This window comes from Triticum aestivum, chromosome 2D, assembly GCF_018294505.1.
Source record: "Triticum aestivum cultivar Chinese Spring chromosome 2D, IWGSC CS RefSeq v2.1, whole genome shotgun sequence".
Taxonomy (NCBI): Eukaryota; Viridiplantae; Streptophyta; class Magnoliopsida; order Poales; family Poaceae; genus Triticum; species Triticum aestivum.
The window spans coordinates 12,779,060-12,799,448 of record NC_057799.1 but is presented as its reverse complement, the minus strand read 5'-3'; the positions used below and the strand labels follow the sequence as shown (position 1 = coordinate 12,799,448).

Genomic DNA, 20,389 nt, shown 5'->3' with positions numbered 1-20,389 from the left:
AAGAAGCCACGTTTGCACGGCACCGGCTTTTACATCATCTGTTACAGCAGGAAAATTTCCGGCACCAAAATTTACATCATCTGATTCTGATATTGGAAAATGCTCTAAAATTTACGAACACCATAAACCGGATCTGCGCCACTCATCACACATCCAACGGCCCACGACGCCGCATCCTAGCACGACCCCATCTCGAGCTCTTCTACCAGATCGGATACAAGTCGCTCACCGCGCCCGCGAAATGCCCAGCTCCGCCTCCCAAGGTTGACCGGCCTTCTCCCCCCTCTCCCCTCGTCCCGTCCGTCGCCGGCCGGGGAGCGCCGGCGCCGCGCCATGCGGCCCTGCTCCCGCGTGCTCGCCGCGAGGCACCTCCTGCGGGGCTCCCGCTTCCAGCTCCCCGCGGCGCTCCGGCGGCCCGGCGGGACCAACGGCCCGCCCGCGCCGACGCCTCACCTCGGGGGCTTCGGACCAGGCTGCAGGGTCTCTCCGGGGACGGGGGGACGCGCCCCCTTGGGCCCCCTCCACTGCCTGCTCCCGGGCTCGGCCTTCCCGCCGCGGTGGTGCGCGTGGCCTCTCTGCGACCTGGTAACCTCCTGCGGTCCTCCTCATCCCAATTTTTTTTCATCAACGCTGAGATGCGCAGATATTAGATTCATAGATAACTATACAGTATCAATGTTTTACTGAAACAAGTGAGAATTTCCCAGTAAATCAGTAAGTAGCCGAGAATAGATTCATAGATATATACAGTGTCAATGAGTCACTGAGTGCATAGATAACAGATTCATGGATATGTAAGTATCAATGTTTTACTGAAGCAAGTGATAATTTCCTGGTAAAACAGTAGTGGGCTAATAATAATGAATCACAAGTGCTGGAGTTAGTGGGAGCTGTTGATTGGGCTTCAGTTTCTTGTCCGGTGGTTGCCAAGGGATGAATCTAGACACTAACTTAAGTTTAGGCTTATTTTGTATACAAAGTTTTCTCTGTTGAGAACCTGAGACAACCTGCAACCTGCACTCAACTTTCCACTGTGTTTCTGTGTGAAAATCAGTCTCTGGCCTAATCTGTCAAAGCACAAAATGAAGGACAAGTGTGGAGCACATGGTAGTATTGCATTTCTCTCTCTGCTTGTTCTGATTCTATGAACTGTAACTGCACTTACCCTGCCCTTTTTTTAGCTCCAACTGAAAATATGGTTACTCAAGTATGGCTTTGTGGTTGCTTCATGACATCAATGGTTAACAAAACGATAGAAAGAAGTTGATTCATCTGTTCTGTTTCTTTTCTTCATAGAAGGTACTATTTCTTTGCCAAATTATGGTTTTGTGATTCTTACTTGTTTTTTAGAGAGGGAATGCATTCTCCACTTCTGCCAGTGCTGTGACAGCTGGGAAACCGGCTGATGACAACGAGCATAAAGATGCCCCGAAGAAGGACATCGATGATCAGATAGCAGATATTCAGATCCTTCATAACCTTTGGAAGTACTTGAGGCTGAACAATAGCCGCGATTTCAACATCAGGATTGTGTTGTCCTTGGGTCTCTTAGTCGGCGCAAAGGTACATGTTACTCGTGGAAATTGTTCCCTTTACAAATATTCTTCGAGCTAAAATAATGCAATCCACTTTTGTTAGCAAATGCTTTTGTTTTCTGTTGTAGTCATTAAGTACTAGTGATCTGCGATGTATTAGCAACCCCATTTGGGCTAACACTTTTCTGTAGAGTCTACCATTGACAATCATGCTGTAGGCTCAAAATTGATAATCTCCTTACCCCACTTCGTTGGAATGCAGTGCATTTGTATTACTCATAGTGTACTGATATTCTTGGCTTTTATACAAATGATCCTTTTGACCTATTTTGATGCAATGTGGTAAAATCAGATGCATCCTATTTGCTGGATGCTTATTTCTTTGTAAAACAAAATAGGTAATTTCTTCTTCTTTAATTGCTCAACAAGGTCTCAGATAGAAATAGTCAACTATCATCATTCTTAAATCAAAGAAAAGAATATTTCCCTTGCAGTTATGATATATGCCATGATGGACTTAAAACATGGAAGCTGTTACATGAAGTTTTTTTTTTGAAACTGTCATCGCGTGGAAGGGCTCCCCATCTGAATTGATCTAATTTCACAAAAGAGAATTGATCCAGGGTTACATGAAGCTTTCAACCTTATCACCTAACCATTTCTATTTACAATGAACACCAGGTCATAAATGTTCAAGTGCCTTTCTTGTTTAAGCTTGCTATCGATTGGCTTGCAGCACTTGGCGGCGCTGAAGCCTCACTGGCAGGATTTACAGATGCTAATGCAACCCTGTTGGCTCTCTTTGCAAGCCCAGCAGCAGTTCTGATTGGATATGGTATTGCACGGTCAGGAGTATCAGCTTGTACAGGTAAATTTTGTTACAGAACTTGCTTATCAATGTTTACTTATGCCTGAAAAGCCGCCGAAAGAAACTCAGTATTTTTTAGGTTCTCTCTTTCTGCTCTCCTGTCATAACATATACAACTATGTTTTATGCATTATGGCAAATATTTATGGTAAATTTTCTGTTTCCAGAACTGCGGAATGCTTTATTTTCGAAAGTTACCTGGAGAGCCATCCGTTCACTCTCCAGGATGGTAAATTTTGAACCTTTTCATTTCCATGGTATTACTTTTTAGTGAAGTTGTTTGATTACTGTAGCTATCCAGAATTTCAGATATTTCACACAGTATGGATATATCTTGAATGAAGTATATCTTATTTTCTTGCTATACATTTTCTCGTATATGTCCTTATATTCATGAAGATGATAAAAGGTTACTATGAGTGGTATCTGTACATTCTTTTGCTCGAACCCGCACCTAAGTGCATGTCATTTTCATTAGCAGAAAAATGTCCAAATGGCGCAAGGTCTATCTAGCAATAAAAAAAAACTGAAAGCAAGCAAAAGAACGCTAAAGGCCTAACTGACACTAGAAAAGCTAGAAAAAGGAAAAGAATCATTTGAAGATCTTGCACTTCGCTGGAGCCCAACTATTTTTATCTGTACTTCTGTGAGGATCGAGTGTCATCTGTACATTTGTATCCATTTTCAGTTTTCGATGGACCTGTAGTCCTGCGCAGCTATTTTGATGTTTATCTGTAGACACTTTAAGTATTACTTTAGTTTATTAACTTTTCGTATTGCAGGTGTTTTCTCACTTGCATGAGCTTGATCTTCGTTATCATCTAAGGTATCTGTGAATGCTCTGATTCATGCCATCATGTGTGCTTCAATGTTATCCTTAATTCATTGATTGTCCACACCATATTCCGTGCGTTCAGTAAGGTGCCTCCCTGCTAGCTATTAATCGGCCCTAGGTCTAACTGCTGCTTGTGTAAATCATTGTGGAAACACGTTATAAGAATTCAACACTCGCAGTTATTATGTAGTTGCTGAGTTTTGATGTTTACGAGCTGGGGATTATTTGAATTTTTATGTTCCTTTGCCTGTTTATGTTTTTCAGCCGGCAAACTGGAGCTCTAAATCGCATAATTGACAGAGGGAGCAACGCAATAAATTTCATTCTTACGGTGACAGTGTTCAATATTGTTCCCACAATACTAGAGGTACTCATAATTACTTCTCCAACGGTTACCATCCATCAGTTGTGCATATTGCCTGTGATATTGATGTTGCTTTTGGTAATTGGTGCCACTTATTCTCGGAGCGTTTGCTTGAGCTTTGTCTGCATTGTGTTTTGTTTCGTATTTACAGATTGGTATGGTGTCAAGTATACTTGCCTACAAGTTCGGCTCCACTTTTGCTTGGATTACTTCAGTTTCAGTTGCTACTTATATTGTTTTCACTTTGGCTTTGACACAGGTGCGAACGCTGTACTCTGTCATCACAGCTGTAGTCTTATGATATTCTTGGTTACATAAATGCTCAATCTAATATATCTAATGATCACTTTTGTATCATGTCTTACTCTTATTCCTCTCATCGCTTTCTGTTTCATTATTGCAGTGGCGGACCAAGTTCAGGACAGCCATGAATAAAGCTGATAATGCTTCTGGTGCGGTGGCAGTTGACTCCCTTCTGAATTACGAGGTCATCCCATGGTTATCCCATCCATTAATCTGGTGTCTGGTCCATTTCTTTAATCGTCGATATCTTAATTCAAGCATGTTCATACCAATCTTTGCTCTCTGATATTCTACAGACTGTCAAATACTTCAACAATGAGCAATTTGAAGTTCAGAAGTATGACAAATATTTAAAGAGTGAGTACGTGTGTCCATTCATTCTCGGGAGAGATGTTATTATAGTGGAAATGCACAACTATTCACCTATTTGACCAACTGGCATTATATATATATATATATATATATATATATATTCACCTTTCTTACAAAACTAAGGACATGAAAAATTACAGTTTGATACATATGAAATTTCTGATTTCTATGTTTCACATCTGTATATGTTGAAAACTGGTATTTAAAAAGAAAAACTACAACAACAGCAACAACAACAACAAAGCCTTTAGTCCCAAACAAGTTGGGGTAGGCTAGAGGTGAAACCCATAAGATCTCGGGACCAACTCATGGCTCTGGCACATGGATAGCAAGCTTCCACGCACCCCTGTCCATAGCTAGTTCTTTGTTGATACTCCAATCCTTCAGGTCTCTCTTAAAAAGAAAAACTAAATGAGATTAATACTTAAGAAAGTGTTAATAGAACATTAAGTTATGCTGCAACATTAGGTGATTCTTAACTTGCAATTAACATTGCATACACCATAATTTTACTTTGTTTGATATTTTTGATCTATTGACTAGTGTTTTTTTCTTTACAATGTGCTCAGGATACGAGGATTCTGCACTGAAAGCCCAAAGTAGCCTTGCCTACTTGAACTTTGGGCAAAATGTTATATTTAGTGTGTCATTATCCACAGCAATGGTTTTGAGCTCATATGGTGTAATGAGTGGTGCTCTGACTGTCGGTGATTTGGTAATTCTTTATGTCAACCATTTGTCTTTTATATCTTCTATAGTTTCATTTCTGAGATCGCTTTGACATATTGAGGTAGCAACCCATGCACACCAAAGTGGAAAGATATGCAACTGCGGTAAGGTAATGTTTTCCCAATATTACCTCAGAGTTAGAAGTGAAAAAGTGTAACTGGAAAATAAAATTCTTTTAAAATGACTTGACGTGAAGCTTCAGTTCTTTCCGGTTCTCTGCCTTTCTTAGCCTTGCAGTTGCCTTTGATTGATGTATTGAAATCTTGCCATACAGGTAATGGTTAATGGACTTCTATTCCAGCTCTCAGTGCCTCTGAACTTCCTTGGTAGTGTTTATCGAGAATCTAGACAAAGCCTTATTGACATGAAGTCCATGTTTCAATTGCTTGAGGTAAAAGCTTTGTAGTCATAGATTCGTATTGCATAATGCCTAATGGCATGCAGTTTTAATTTATCTTTAAAACCATGGTCTCAAAGACCTTATTCATTACGTCTTTTTAGGAAAAACCTGGAATAAAGGATGAGCTTCATGCACAACCTTTGCAGTTCAAGGGAGGATGCATTGAATTCGAGAATGTCCATTTCGGGTAAGTTTTGTCTCTGTTAGCTTGTTAAGTGCCGCTAAGTGCTTATGCTATTTCCAAACAAGAATACTTCATGAGTAGCAAGTTTCAAAGCATCTCAACACTAAGGAGCTGATTTTCTTTTAACCATTGAGTCAATACAATGGTACTGTTTTTTTCGAGTATACCTTGGTTTCCTTTGGGAAAACGTGGAAGGACTCTCAAATCATCCCTGTAGAGTGATTTTCTCTTTGAAGGACATGCCTGGCGCAGTGGTGAAGTACTCCCCACTTGTGCCAAGAGGTCCTGTGTTTGACGCAGCCTCTCTGCATTGCACTGTGCAGGGGTAATAAGGCTTGCCTCGTATAATCCTTCCCCAGACCCCACCTGGTGCAGGAGCTTCTAGTACTGGGTCTCTCCTTTTAGAGCGAGTTTGACTGTGCCTCCGGGCTCTGCGTCAACTTCGCCAAGAGCTCCGCCACCCTCCTCCACGGCGCCCCTACGAGGCTGCACTTGTTGTCCAGGTCCTGGAGTGTCCAATAGTTGAGTTCCCCCTCACGTATCTGGGAATTACCCTCATGGTGAGGCGCCCCACTGCCGCGAAGCTGCAGCCGCTTGTGGACACGGTGCGAAGAAATCTCCTGTCATGGAAAGCGGGGCTCATGAACAAGGCTGAACTCCTCGCGACTGTCAAATCCGTCCTCTGTGCAATCCCCATGCGCCAGCTGCTGGTCTTTGCACCATCCAAAAAAATCATCAAGCAGCTCGAGAAGATTGAGAGGGGGGTTCCTGTGGGCTGGGCGCGAGACTGCCAATGGCGGCAAGCGCCATGTTAATTGGCGCCGAACTTGCCGTCGACTCGAGCTGGGAGACCTTGGCATCCCTGACCTAGAGCACACTGGGCTGGACCTCCGCCTGCGACGGCTCTGGTTCAGCCACACAGACAGCAACCGGGCATGGAGCAACTTAGATCTGCAGTTCTCTGCTGAGGAGCTTGCTCTGTTCTTCACCTCCACCTCTATGGCCGTGGGTGATGGCCGTACCACCTTATTTTGGGAGGACCGGTGGAGCGGCTGGCGCTCAGTCAGCGAGATCGCACCGCAGCTTTACGCCTGCATCTCGAAGCGCCGCTGGAAACTGCAAACCGTTTTTGTCGGGCTACAGGCCAACGCTTGGGCTCACGATATCCATGGCATGCTGGGCATTCACGAGATCGGACAGTACATCCAGCTCTGGCACGCCGTTGAGCACACCACCCTGACCACTGAACCTGATCGCCTCCTATGGAAGTGGACTTCGAGCAGATCTTACTCTGCGAAATCCTGCTATCAGGCCACCTTCCAGGGTTCGATCCACAGCAGCTCCTGGAAGTTCATTTGGAAGAACTGGGCGCCCCTTCGTGTGCGCATCTTCCACTGGCTCTCTGATCAGGATCGGTGTTGGACCGCCGACCGCCTCGCACGCCACCTGCTGCGAGAGCACCACACCTCATACCTCCTCTGCTGCCAGAGCCCCGAGAAGATGCACCGCTGCTCTGCTGTCCGTTTTCCAGACAGGTTTGGCATGAGATGCTTGCCTGGCTCCGCATGTCTTGCACACCGCCGGACTATGATGCTTCCCTTCTGGACTGGTGGCACACTGCGCGAAGCCCATGCGCGAAGGCCTCGCTTCCATTGCCTTGCTCACCCCATGGATGATCTGGAAACACCGTAACGACTGTGTCTTCGAGGGCGCCAAACCTTCAGTCAGCAACCTTGTTGTGAAGATAAAGGACGAGGCAGCGCTCTGGGCCAGAGTTGGTGCTTTCGGGCTTCGTGACACTCTGCCCCAGACCTGGGATGTATATTAATTTTTCCTACATTTCTCACTCCCTGTACCTCTTAGGAGCATTGTAACTTGAACTCTGCCTTATCAATGAAAAGAAACGCAAAAGTCACTTTTGCATTTTCATGATTTTTTTCTTTCCTGAAACTTCTTTTAGCAGTGAATTTATTAGTAAAATTTAGGTCAAGTAACTTCTGTGAGTCGTGGCCTGTCAAGGAAAGGAAGCTTTGCTGGGGCACGGTAAAGAGACAGATAAGCACGGAGGAGGTAGGAGGTGCATTGAAACAGGTGGAGCAGACACCACTGCATCAATGAAGCAGTGGTTCTGTTCGTTAGCTTCTTTTGGGCAGGACCTGTGAACAATGCAAAGTGCTGGATTGGGTAGATTAGGTTGGGCATGGACTCTTGGTGGCTGCTTCTTCTGGTGACCTGCGCATTTTGGTGGTCTTTTGTTAGGCTTAGTGTGCTGGCTTGCTGGGTGGATAAGCTGGAGTGAGTTATAAATCTTCATGGGCTTGTGTGAGCTTTTGTTTTATCTGTTAATTCAGTTTTTACAAAGCAACAACTGAATTCACCAAACTAAATTCGGTTTCTTGCAAACAATAGCCAAATAGTAAACCACCACCACCACCAACAACAACAGCAACAAAGCCTTTAGTCCCAAACAAGTTGGGGTAGGCTAGAGGTGAAACCCATAAGATCTCGCAACCAACTCATGGTTCTGGCACATGGATAGCAAGCTTTCACGCACTCCTGTTCATGGCTACTCCTTCAGATCCCTCTTTACGGACTCCTCCCATGTCAAGTTCTGTCTACCCCGACCTCTCTTGACATTATCGGCACACTTTAGCCGTCCGCTATGCACTGGCACTTCTGGAGGCCTGCACTGAATATGCCGAAAACATCTCAGTCGATAAAGGACAAGCTTCTATTCAATCGGCGCTACCCCAACTCTATCTCGTATATCATTATTCCGGACTCGGTCCTTGTGTGGCCACACATCCATCTCAACATGCGCATCTCCGCCACACCTAACTGTTGAACATGTCGCCTTTTAGTCGGCCAACACTCAGCTCCATACAACACTGCGGGTCGAACCACCGTCCTATAGAACTTGTCTTTTAGCTTTTGTGGCACTCTTGTCACAGAGAATGCCAGAAGCTTGGCGCCACTTCATCCATCCGGCTTTGATTCGATGATTCACATCTTCATCGATATCCCCATCCTTCTGCAGCATAGACCCCAAATATCTAAAGGTGACCTTCCGAGGCACCACCTGCCCATCAAGGCTAACCTCCTCCTCTTCGTGCCTAGTAGTACTGAAACTACACCTCATGTACTCGGTTTTAGTTCTACTAAGTCTAAAGCCTTTGGATAATTTGGTTAATTAGGTTTGAGTTTGGTTTTTGATGTCCACCGCTACTAATTGAAATTAATCTATGCAGCTTCAACTTCTCTCGGTTAACAAAATTTCAAAAAAGAAAGCTTATTCCTCCTTTGCATCTCACATGCCTCCTTGAATTATTCGGTCATACAACACTTATATTTCGTAAGAATAAAATCAATCTTGGATTAGGGAAGGAGATATTCGCGACTACTAGCAGTTCCATTATGGGGCATCGGTTACTAAGGATTTACACATACAAAACTAGGATCTAAAATATTTTTTGCATCCTTTAATTAGCTAAATTTTGAGAAATAGTTATGGTACATATTAAATTTGTTAAGCTTCATGCACTAACCAATGCAACCAAAAGTCCGAACTGATGGAAAGGGCTAGGCAATCCACATATACACTTCAACACCCCCTCTCACGTGTGAAGCATGAAGTCAACACGTGAATAGACTCAAGAGGCCTATACATGAACATAGAGGGGGCTGCAACAACTTTTGGATAAATTATGAAAGCCAGGACTTGAACTCAAGACCTTAAACTCTGATACCATGTTAAGCTTCATGCAGTAGCCAACACAACCAAAAGTCTGAACTGGTGGAAAGGGCTAGGCAATCCACATATACACTTCAACAAAGTGTACCCTAACTAACAAGCATTAATTCAAGACGTTTTATTAAGACAAGCAAGGCTTTAAACACAATATGTAAATATGACACATGATGTAGTATAGGCTGTAATTAGAACAATCTTATTCTGTGCCATATTTATTTAATGGGTAGCTCAGAGATTTGATTTCTTCCAGGTATGCCCCAGAAAGGACGATTCTTAATGGGGCCACTTTCACTGTACCAGCAGGAAAAAGTGTGGCAATTGTTGGAACTAGTGGCAGCGGTAAAGCTAATCTTATTTACTAACTAATGTTAATGTCAATGGCTCAATGCTATCAGCTATCTTATGTTTGTGTTACCAAAAATATAACATTCAATTCATGGGCTTCATTGACTCACGGGTTTTGTGGTGCCAAGTAGAATTGTTGGATATCATAATAATATAGACCACTTATGAAAAATAGAGATCAGTGCGCGAATGTATGGAGGGTTTCTTGGAATTAGAAGCTCATCTTGAAGTGCCCTTATACACCTCTATGCAATTATAAAAGAGTTGACAACCCACTGTTAGTTGCTTGCTACTATCAACATAATTTTTGTGTCGAGTTAATTGGATCATCTGTTTCTGCCGTGCTTCTCTAGGCGTGCAATGTGATGATATATCTCAGTTGTGGTTAGCAAGAGCTTTGATTTATTTTAGATCTCTAAATACACTAACTAGAAATCTTAGTAGGGAACCCATCAGCAATGTCTTATAATGTAAGATCTTCATATATATTTGGCCAATCCATGATTTTTGTAACAAGCTGTGTTGTCATGGCTAATGGGAAAAAAAGTAATGAAGGACACCAAATTTTCCTGTAATGGATATACTAACTTTTTATCCAAATATATTTATAGCCTATAGGGCTTATTTCAGATGATTATTTTGTATATCTTTGCTTCTGCATTTTATATGAGTCCAAATTTTGTCTACTGGATTTACAGCACATAGTGTTTAATCTTTGCTTTAACGTGAACCATAATAGAATTGTTACTTCTGGGTGAGTGACTGTTAATTAACTAATCCTTTCTTCTACAGGAAAGTCAACCATACTTAAACTTCTCTTTAGATTTTTTGATTCAACTTCAGGATCTGTAAGAACGCACGCATCAATCTCCCTTTTGATTTCCTGCTCATGAATTGATGCCCCTGAAGGCTTCTCAAGTTTGTTATGTACTTTAAAGTTTCTGTTCTTGTGATATCCTTTTTCTCTCTTCCTGGCAGATACGAATAGACGGGCAAGATATCCGGGGAGTCACACTGGACAGTCTTCGGAAGTCGCTTGGTGTTGTGCCACAGGATACGGTTAGCCCCTTGATACTATATTCTCTGTCAATGCTTAGTTTTCATATTTTGTTGTCCTCTTACTGAATCTACTAAATTGTGCTGTAGTATCGTAATGCATTCCTATATGATTTACTTTCGAGAAGGGGAAACTGTACCTATTAAGTTATTCTTTAGAAAACCAACTTACCATGTACAACCATCCTACAAAAAAGTAGTTTCCGCAGCACATCAGCTTCCCCACGACATCTGCTTCTGTTGAAGCCACAACCCACAGATAGGGCCTAAGAACTTGTGCTAGCTATCATTGTTGTACATTTCTCATTATTTATTCGGAACCCAAATATGAATCTTTTTTTATTGAAATACAAACTGAAGTATCACTACATATAGGACAAGGAATCTGTTAACACATGAAGAGGGCCAATAGACAATTGAGAACTGGGCCGTAGTTCAGTGGAAAGGACTTGTGTATCCCTGCCTACCAGGGTTCAACTCCTGTGAAGAGCAAATTCTGGTTATCTCATGGTCATTCGGACCTAAATTAAAATTCTGCGGGGCTCATCCCTTGTTGGACTAGTTTAAAAGTTCCAATAGATATCCATGGGGCTCATCCCTTTTTGGGCTAGTTTAAAAGTTCTAATAGACAATTGAAAAGACACTTTCTTCAGCGTCATAAAATCTTGGGAGTAGATTGAATGTGTTCTTTCTGCAGGGATCTGGTCAGTTTATTTTGCCTCCAAGCTTACACCATGAATATCATTACAGGTACTTTTCAATGACACAATTAAGCATAATATACAATATGGGCGGTTATCAGCAAATGATGAAGAGGTAAAATGTGCTTGCAATCCATATGGCAGTTATAGCATGCTCAAATGTTTTTTGTGGAGAAGCTAATGTATTTTCCAATTTTCTATACAGGTTTACGATGCTGCTCGACGTGCCTCTATCCATGATACAATTATGAACTTTCCTGACAAGTATGACACGGTTGTGGGAGAGCGTGGATTGAAGGTAAGACACGGCGTCATTTTGTGCAACATCAGGAAATATCATAGCCTTCTGTTCTATAGACAACAGCTGAGCATATCTCAAGAACTGTGGTTTGGCTATTTTTGCAGTTAAGTGGTGGTGAGAAACAACGAGTCTCAATTGCTCGTGTATTCTTGAAGGAGCCCTCCATTCTGTGAGTTTCTCATATATTTTCTGTCGAATTACGCACCTAAGCGCACATCATTTAGTATTAGAAGAAAACGTCAATGTGGCATCCAACTTACAGCCAAAAAGTAGAAGAAAAAAACAGAACGAAAGAAGCAAATGATCTGTACAGCTAAACTACTTCTCAAGAACCATCTGGTGGGCAAGCATGTTGTGGCAGCCTCCTCAGCGCCTTTGCACCTGCAATCATCCAGAGTCATGTATGCACCTCTGGTTGTGCTGTCAAAGAAGTCATTTCGAAGCTGACAGATGCGCCACATCATTAGGGAGATTAGGGAATATAATCTCTTAACTTATTAGCCCTGGCGTGCTCTGCAGCATGGTCCAGCCGAGGCAGCAGCTCATCGCCGGGCTCAGACCATATGAATTGTAGAGAGAACTCTCTCAGCACCTTGTGCCAGACCTTCCGTGTGAAGTAGTCAGTGAGGATGTGCAACATGGTCTCGGCTGTCTGGTGGCAGAGGGCAGGCCGGCGGGTGTTGTAGTCCTCTGTCCAGTCTGTCCAGCATCCTACACCCATTCACCGTCACTAACCACATGAACACCTTGCACTTGAGGGGGCCCCAGCCCTCTCAGATACACGCCACATAGGAGACTCGGACGTACTTATCAACACAGTGAAAGCACAGTCCATTCGCACACCTAAAATCTCGCAACTGATGCCCGTGAGTGAAATTGTCACCAGCTGAACGCTTCTGCCACTTGGAAGATGCAGGAGGGACAGTGCTGGGTGAAGAAGCAGGCACACTGGACTTGGCCTCTGGCAGCACTCAGGGGCGGGCGGTGCATGTCGAGCTCATCCTCCTGAATGTGAGCTAAGGTGACTGCGCTAGTGACACTGGAGGGAGCTTGCAAATGAACAGAAGCGACGGCACCAAAGAACTTGACAGCCACGCTCAATCCGGTACAGGAGGACCGGAGCTGATCGCGCCACCTCCAATTGCTTCAAGCATGCCTCATCGACGCTCTCCTGGGTCGACACTAATTGCTTGCTGAGGTTGGCCACATTCATGGGGTTCAGTCGCGAGTAATTGCTCCAACTTCGTATGAATCTGGTCAGAACTTGCTTGCATGGCGCTCAAGATGTGCCGTGTTGCTGCCAAAGGCTTTGAAGGCGCTGTCGCAGCTCAACTCCAAATCAGTCCAACCCGGCTAAGGATTTTGTGCTGCTCAACAGAAATCAAGTTGCACCTTTCGTGGTGGATGTTACGGGTTGATCACAAGATATGATGAGCGCAGATGGAGCGGATCTCGGCTCTTATACCTCTTTGTGAGGCCTCGAGAAGGAATCCTCACAACTAGGGCGCTGTGGCTGTGTTAGGTGGATCGAAAGAAAAGGGGATGAGGATACAAGAGTATGAGATGAGAGCTTCAGATTTTCATTCTATCTCAGATGCTTATCAAACAATTTTGCCTCTGTTTAAAAAAAAGCATTAGTTAGGCCTGCTAAATGGTTTTGATGTTTGAACTGATTTCAGATACTCATCAAACAATTTATTGTGTGCAAATAATGGGCTTGCGAGTTCCCCTCACTGAATTAACTTTCTAACCTGATTTGTACCAGGTTATGTGATGAAGCTACAAGCGCACTGGATAGCACTACTGAATCGTCGATTCTGAATTCTCTAATGTCTTTATCCGTCGATCGAACCTCGGTATTTATTGCTCATCGACTCACAACTGCAATGCTATGTGATGAGGTATTCACATTTCTGCACATACATAGACAGTACAGCATACATATCTGACGAGGTAGTCACTTCCATAATTCCCATGTAAGTAATCTTTCAACTGATTTTCAGATCATCGTCTTGGAGAATGGAACAGTAGTGGAACAAGGGCCACATGATCTTCTTCTGTCGAAGCACGGGCGTTATGCCGAACTTTGGTCCCAGCAGAATACCACTGAAGGCAGTTGATGCTTCTGCTTTTGGTACATAAGTTTGATACACCCAATACGTTTTCCCTTTGCATGGGAAAACAATACATAGCCATATTTCAACTGAAGCAGGTTTTTATTTATCTGCCTTGTAAATGCACTTCTTGAGATTTCAGATACAGGGGGAAGTTCTCCATTTTAGAGAGCCGAGAGGCTAAATTTTCCTGTACAGATATCTAACAATACCGGCGTATGTCCATATGTCCATGTAATAATCCTTTTACTACATGGAATAAGTAAATATTCCGTTTGCAGCTTAATGTAGTAACATACTAACATTCAATTATTTCGAGTTACATACGTACCTGTCTGATCTACTGTGTGCCTCATCTTAGTTTTTTACTGTCACATTTTGTGTCATCCTGACTGCCTGTGTGTCTCTCGGGCCAGACATCAGGGACTGAAGAAAGTGATGTTGATCGAATGATCTGCACCGTCCCACAAGCGTCGTCCTTCGTCAATCGCCGGTATGGCAATAGGTAAATGCAAGCAATCTATGCATCCCTGTTTTCCTAAATGATCTGATGTTGTGTCTTAAGCTGCATGAATATTGGTGCTGTGTGCAGCCAGCCACCAGATATCTCTCAACACTGAAACCACACCACACAATAGTCTGAACACTGAATCACCTGTTGATCTTCAGGTTGTGTGCATTGCATTCATAGTGCATGGACATAAACAGAAGAATTAGTATATAATCTTGTCCGCTTTCTCTAGATTCCACCAATACATATATTTGTTGGCTTTTCTAGCCAAGAAATCCATATAGACTACCATATTGCCTGCACCCGCCGCACACAAATTTCTGCTTTTATCGACCTATATTTGTTAGCTTTTCAATACGTATATTTGTTAACTTGAAAGACAGCTTCCAAAGTTTAGCGGGTAAATGGTAGAAGGCTAATTGGTAAATGTAGTTAAGTTTTCAATAAACTAGTCAAAGTTTACAATGTTTGACTTTGTAAAAAATTATATCCACTATAGTTTTGCAAGGAGTGACTATATACCCACCTTAATTATTTGTTATTGGCGGTCACTTCAGTACATCCTTGAGCAGACTCTCAAGGTTGGCCAACGACCTGCCACCAGGTTGCGCGGTTGAGCGAGAAGCGACCTCCTTCCACTCTGCCGCCCTCCTCCTCATCTCCCTCCCTACTTCTCCTCCCATCACCTCCCTTATCCTCGCCTCGACCGCCTCCCGGCGGACGTCGTCGCCGACCTCCACCCCGACGCCCCACTCCATGCACGCGTATCGGCAGTTGGTCTGCTGCTCGGCGAAGAAAGGCCAACATAGCATGGGCACCCCGGCGCTGAGCCCCTCCATCATCGAGTTCCACCCACAGTGCGTCAGGAAGGCGCCCACCGCCTCGTGGTGCATCACCGCCTCCTGCTCGCACCAGCTCGCTAGGAGGCACCTGCCCTTGGTGGCCTCGAGGAACTCGGGAGGCAGCACCGCGGCATCGCCCTTCACCAGGTCGTTCCTCACGATCCACAGGAAGTCGTAGCCACAGTTGGCAAGCCCCCAAGCGAACTCCACCAGCTCCTGCTTGGACATGGTGGTTACGCTCCCGTAGTTGACATACACCACGGAGCGGGGCTCCCTGCCCTGGAGCCACTTGAGACATGACTGGTCTTCTCTCCAGAGGCTGGAGCGTATCCCGGCGAGATCGCCTTCCTGTGAGACCAGCTGCTCGGTGAGTGAGTTAAGCGGGCCGATGGTGTAGACGGGCAGGGGGAGGATGGCGCGCATGGCGTCGAGGGCCGTCTGCTCGAGCTCGTCAATGGTGTTAAGGACGATGGCGGTCGCGCGGTCCGACTGCTCGACCTCGTGCAGCAGGAAGTTGAACAGGATGTCGCTGCGGTCCGTCGTGCGGACGAAGGATGAGAAGTCTCGGAGACGCATGTGCTTGCTCATCCCGTGTGCCTGTGCCACCGGCGTGTCCAAGTACCCGTTCTTCACTTGGTCCTCATCTGCTCAGATCAATCAACACAAGTTATAGTACCTCCCGGACATGGTTGCTACGTATTGCAAGCTTGCGCCCGCATGGCATGCATACCTTTGAGAGGGGTGAGGCCCTCGTCTAGGAGGAACCGGAAGTTGCGGTAGCCCATGAAGCCGCAGGCGCTGGCAGTCCAGAACAGCGCGCACGGCACGCCGAGGTCCGCGGCGGCATCCATGCAGAAGCTCATGACGCCATCGCCCACGACGCAGCTCACCCGCGGCGCCCCAACCGCGCCGTTGAGGTCGCGGAGCAGGTTCTTCAAGTGGGGGAGGCAGGTGGTCATCGTGTAGTAACAGAGGGACACCGGGTCCTGCGGGGCATCGGCGTCGGCGTCGACATCAGACGTGGGTATGCCGTCTGGGATGGTGGCGAAGCGGAAGCCCGGGAGGCCGGCCACGGCGCCGGGGACGCGGGAGCGGACGAGGCGGCGCTGGTTGTACTCGGTGTTGACGAAGGTGATGTGGAAGCCCTTGCGGTGCAGGACCTTGGCCAGCTTCATCATCGGCGTGACGTGCCCCTGCGCCGGGAACGGCACGAGCACGGCGTGGGGCTGCTTCTTGTTCGTGGCCATGTCGTCGCCTAGAGAAATTTTGCGTTTAGTGGGAGAAAATGAGGAACCTCCCTGCTTGCAGTGGCAATGTCACGGTGCAGATGTACATATAGCAGATGAGAGTGAGTGTCCAAGTTTGCCTGAAATTGTGCGCTTTGGACTCATACCGTTCAAAGTCACAACAGATGGCGATACTCTTTTGTACGCATGTGCGGTTTTGAACTTTCTGAAACGGACATTTTTGACTAATCGTCTTGGAAGACTAATCGTATAAACTGGCTTCCTGGTAGCTTCACTTGAACTCTTTTTTGAGGGCTTTGTTTTTGGCAGGAAGCTTCATTTTTTCTCTTTAATTTTGCGGGGAAGGGGAAGCTTCACTTTATAACTGATTAAGGGCATCTCCAATGTTAATCCCTAAATCGAACATCGTATCCGTCCGCTGACCAGTGGGGCACCGGCTGAGCTTCAGCAAGGCTGAAAAGGCCATGGCCCGCCATGGGTTCAAGCAAAAAAAAGTTTTACATGAAGTCTAGCCCACAACAATGCATTGATTTTTAATTTGGTAGCATTGTTTTACTATTAGGCCCACCGAATATTTTTTTGGTAGCTCCATTACTATGGTGGGGAGCAGTCCACGGACACTGATGCAGGAGCCGGCCATCCAACCGTGTGCACAAACATGTCAGAGCGGATTTTAACAACCCAAACAGAATTCATGCAAACTAAATGATTTTCATATAAACCAGATGAAAATATTTACATTTCCAATGACATGTCTTGCCATGTCCGGCAGTAAGCTCACAGGGCCACGGTAAGCCCTGTAGCTAAATGAGAGGGGAAGAATAGCCTCCGCCTCCATTAAGCCTGTGTCAGCGGTTGGTTTCTGGGTGGGGGAAGGCGGTCACGGTGGCCTAGGCCGCTCCGAAGTGGCCAAGTCATATTCATGTTCCACCTATCTTCTAGTAATATTCATGTTTCACCTACCTTTGAGGAACAATACCCGAAACCCCGATTTAAAAATGATTAACTTTATATGTAATAATGGAACAAATCTTTAATCAACTTGACCATATTGAAAATGAAGTCATAAGCACTTAAGCAGTCTATTTTTGCAGATTTTATTCACCCAGATTTTGTGCGCTCACTCAAAGAAATTGGATTGCATTGAAGTGTAAATATACGCCAATAAAGTAACCAAGTGTATTTAATCAACTTCATCTTGTCGAGCACGAAGTGATAATCACTCCATATATACTGTTGCAGAATACATTTTCTTCACACGACATCGAATCAATTTCATCTAACCAGTGAGTGATGTTCATTCATGTTTCAGAGCTCCATGGGGCTGACCAGCGGCCTCCCCGAGAAGAAGGCGTCGAGGTTGGCGATGACGACCTCAAGCACGCCGCCGATGGACTCCGGCGTGAGCACGGCCCTGTGGTCCGAGAGCACGACGTTGTCCATGGCGAGCAGCTCCGGCGGCACGGCCGGCTCGTTCTCGTACACGTCCAGGCCGGCGCCGCCGATGACGCCCTGGCGGAGGCACCTGACCAGCTCCGGCTCGTCCACGAGGCCGCCCCGGCCGACGTTGACCAGCACCCCGCCCTTCCCCAGCGCCTCCATCACGTCCCGGTTCACCATGTGCTTGGTCTCGTCTGTCAGCGCGCAGGAGAGCACCAGCACGTCGCTGCCGGCGGCCAGGTCGCGCAGCGCCGGGACGAACGGGTACGGCGCCGACGGCTTGGGCGACCTCGAGTGGTAGGAGACCGCGCAGCCGAAGGCGGCGAGACGCCGGGCGACGCGGGAGCCGATGTTGCCCAGCCCCACGATTCCCAACCGCTTGCCGCTCACCTGCCATCGCCAAGACTCTAGTCAAATCATCCTCTTCTTTGGGATGGCCAACAACAGAGTGAGCAGTAGGTACTAACCTTGGTGGTGAGAGGATAGTCGCCGTCGGCAGCCCACCTGCCGCCGCGGACGTACACGTCGGCGGCGGCCACCCTTCGGAGCACGGCGACGAGAAGCCCGACGGCGTAGTCGGCCGAGTCGGCCGCGAACGCGGCGCCGGCGTTGGTCACGCTGAGCCCGCGGCTCCGGCACGCGTCAAGGTCCACGTGGTCCACGCCCACGGAGGTGCACGCCACGAGCTCGAGCGCCGGGAGCGCGCCCAGGTGCTGGGCCGTGACCGGCGGGAGCCCCCCTACCAGCAGCGCCCTCGCCTCGTCCGCGGCCGCCGCGTCGGCGTCCGCCAGCAGCGCGAACCGGTAGCGACCAGCGAGCGCCGCGGCGAACTCCGGGAAGAGCGGCTGCGCCAGCATCACCAGCGGCCTCTCGTCGGCGGGCGGCGGCGCGGCCATGTTCTCTGTTGGAAGATGGGGATGAGGATGGAATCAGCAGGTGATGCTTCGGAGGGACAATGGATGCGGTTGGTGGTTTTAGGGTGACTAGAAGCCAAGCCATTGCTGCTGAATCTCCCGAACCTGCTGCCAATTGTTTTTTGAACTTAGAAAATGACACCACCTAAGGCTCGGAGGTGAACACTGTTGGAATTTCAGCCATATTTTGAGGCTCATGTCTCAATGTGACCCAATAGAAAATGCACTATCATTTAACTCAATATGCTGCCTAAAGTTTTAAAGGCCCACAGTCAAATTTTCTTTTAGGGGAAACCCAAGCTTTATTGATCAAACTCCCGAAGGAGAGGAATACAGAAGGGATCGTGAGGTTGTAGCAACCAAACATGTCTACCCTAATCAAGAAAGTATGAAAACTTGGCTAACCTATCAGCATCAACATTTGTAGCATGACTTTCAAACATGAAATTAAAATTGACAAAGGCGGATCTATTGAGGATGGCAATTTTGGATTGTGTCCAACGATTTTATCCGGGTCTCACTGGATTGTGTGCAGGAATTGGCGAGATGTCTTCACTTTGGGCTTTAAGGGTTGAGTGGGACTGCAATTTTTAGCCGGTGGTCGAGGGCTTTTTCCTATCTGGGCCTACTTACTAGTACGGCTGGCCTCTGCATTTTATCGCCATTGGGATACGTGGCATTGTCAGCGCACTATAGACCGGGGAAAGGGGTAGGCTGAGGCGGCAGTCTATGGTTCTCGCGACGATCACGAGGGCATTTGCGCCCGCCGCTCACTTTGCCTCGCATCGCTTCCTCCCTATGATTAGTTTCACGATTTGTGCCAGTTCCTTTCACTAAAATTTCTTCGGAGTTGGTCATCATTTTGTTGATTTTTTTTTCACAAATGTTGATGGTACTCCTTCGTATCGGCTTTCTCGGCTACGCTACAAGGTATGGTGCTAATTGTTTCTTCCGTTGTTTCTTGTCGCATGCAGTGGCGGAGCGTGAACCAGATATTAGGGGGAAAAGCAAATGAGAGTATATTACATAGAAAAGGCTAGGGTGATCAGAGACATCGAAGGATTAGCGCAACAATTAGCAAAATGATAAGCTTATTTGGCAAATTTTCCTCCATGAATACTGTTCATCCCCAAAATCCATGATTGTTTTTTGTGCAGCTCCCAATTCAAGATATTTCATGCTGAAATTTTACGCACATACACATTACATCCTTGTATACATGTGGTAAAAAAATTCAGAAAAATTTAAAATTGAAAGTTTGAGTTTTGAAATTTTCAAAATTAGGCCTCCATCGAATGATAGAAGAACACAGTAATACAAGACCACATGCAAAATGGCGGGGACAAGCACCAATCCACGATGTCCCATGTTGTGCGGGCATGCACATGGCTGGGACGGACCGCTGCCTTTTCCCATGGCGTTTTCTGCTGCACATGCAGATGCAGCAGCGCATGCCCGGGACAAAACTGGATGTGCTCATCGTCACGGGGAGAGAAGAGATGGACCAGTTTATTCCTCTAGTCAAAGCCGCTTCAACCCTTCGAAAAATCAAGAAAGCCAGATGCCAGAGATAATAG

At 46.1% G+C, this 20,389-nt stretch overlaps 3 protein-coding genes across 3 annotated transcripts; 1 reads left to right on the top strand and 2 right to left on the bottom strand.

Moving 5' to 3' along the window:
- The first annotated feature begins 227 nt into the window (after window positions 1-227).
- On the top strand, window positions 228-14,190 carry LOC123051079 (ABC transporter B family member 25, mitochondrial). Its single transcript, XM_044473840.1, has 20 exons — window positions 228-585; window positions 1,351-1,563; window positions 2,217-2,403; window positions 2,571-2,632; window positions 3,186-3,229; window positions 3,503-3,605; window positions 3,754-3,861; window positions 4,006-4,089; window positions 4,202-4,262; window positions 4,847-4,992; window positions 5,281-5,397; window positions 5,508-5,593; window positions 9,592-9,680; window positions 10,479-10,534; window positions 10,665-10,745; window positions 11,493-11,558; window positions 11,649-11,741; window positions 11,849-11,913; window positions 13,510-13,645; window positions 13,748-14,190. Exons 1-20 carry the CDS (start codon window positions 334-336, stop codon window positions 13,862-13,864), a joined length of 2,166 nt encoding a protein of 721 aa, XP_044329775.1. The 5' UTR covers window positions 228-333; the 3' UTR covers window positions 13,865-14,190.
- A 381-nt stretch (window positions 14,191-14,571) lies between these two features.
- On the bottom strand, window positions 14,572-16,557 carry LOC101290608 (7-deoxyloganetin glucosyltransferase). Its single transcript, XM_044473843.1, has 2 exons — window positions 15,942-16,557; window positions 14,572-15,855 (listed from the first exon to the last, which is right to left on the bottom strand). Exons 1-2 carry the CDS (start codon window positions 16,456-16,458, stop codon window positions 14,918-14,920), a joined length of 1,455 nt encoding a protein of 484 aa, XP_044329778.1. The 5' UTR covers window positions 16,459-16,557; the 3' UTR covers window positions 14,572-14,917.
- A 1,025-nt stretch (window positions 16,558-17,582) lies between these two features.
- Window positions 17,583-20,316, bottom strand: LOC123051081 (glyoxylate/hydroxypyruvate reductase HPR3). Its single transcript, XM_044473844.1, has 2 exons — window positions 18,366-20,316; window positions 17,583-18,288 (listed from the first exon to the last, which is right to left on the bottom strand). The coding sequence occupies exons 1-2, from the start codon at window positions 18,792-18,794 to the stop codon at window positions 17,767-17,769; spliced, it is 951 nt and encodes a 316-aa protein (XP_044329779.1). The 5' UTR covers window positions 18,795-20,316; the 3' UTR covers window positions 17,583-17,766.
- Between the last annotated feature and the right edge of the window lie 73 nt (window positions 20,317-20,389).

Bases quoted from the DNA above. Each gene is read 5' to 3' on its own strand.
- LOC123051079 (XM_044473840.1), top strand. From the start codon at position 334: ATGCGGCCCTGCTCCCGCGTGCTCGCCGCGAGGCACCTCCTGCGGGGC. The intron at 4,263-4,846 runs GTGAGTACGTGT...CAATGTGCTCAG, and splicing joins GTATGACAAATATTTAAAGA to GATACGAGGATTCTGCACTG. The intron at 10,535-10,664 runs GTAAGAACGCAC...TCTTCCTGGCAG, and splicing joins TTGATTCAACTTCAGGATCT to ATACGAATAGACGGGCAAGA.
- LOC101290608 (XM_044473843.1), bottom strand. From the start codon at position 16,458: ATGGCCACGAACAAGAAGCAGCCCCACGCCGTGCTCGTGCCGTTCCCG. The intron at 15,856-15,941 runs GTATGCATGCCA...TGATCTGAGCAG, and splicing joins GGGCCTCACCCCTCTCAAAG to ATGAGGACCAAGTGAAGAAC.
- LOC123051081 (XM_044473844.1), bottom strand. From the start codon at position 18,794: ATGGCCGCGCCGCCGCCCGCCGACGAGAGGCCGCTGGTGATGCTGGCG. The intron at 18,289-18,365 runs GTTAGTACCTAC...TGGCGATGGCAG, and splicing joins ACTATCCTCTCACCACCAAG to GTGAGCGGCAAGCGGTTGGG.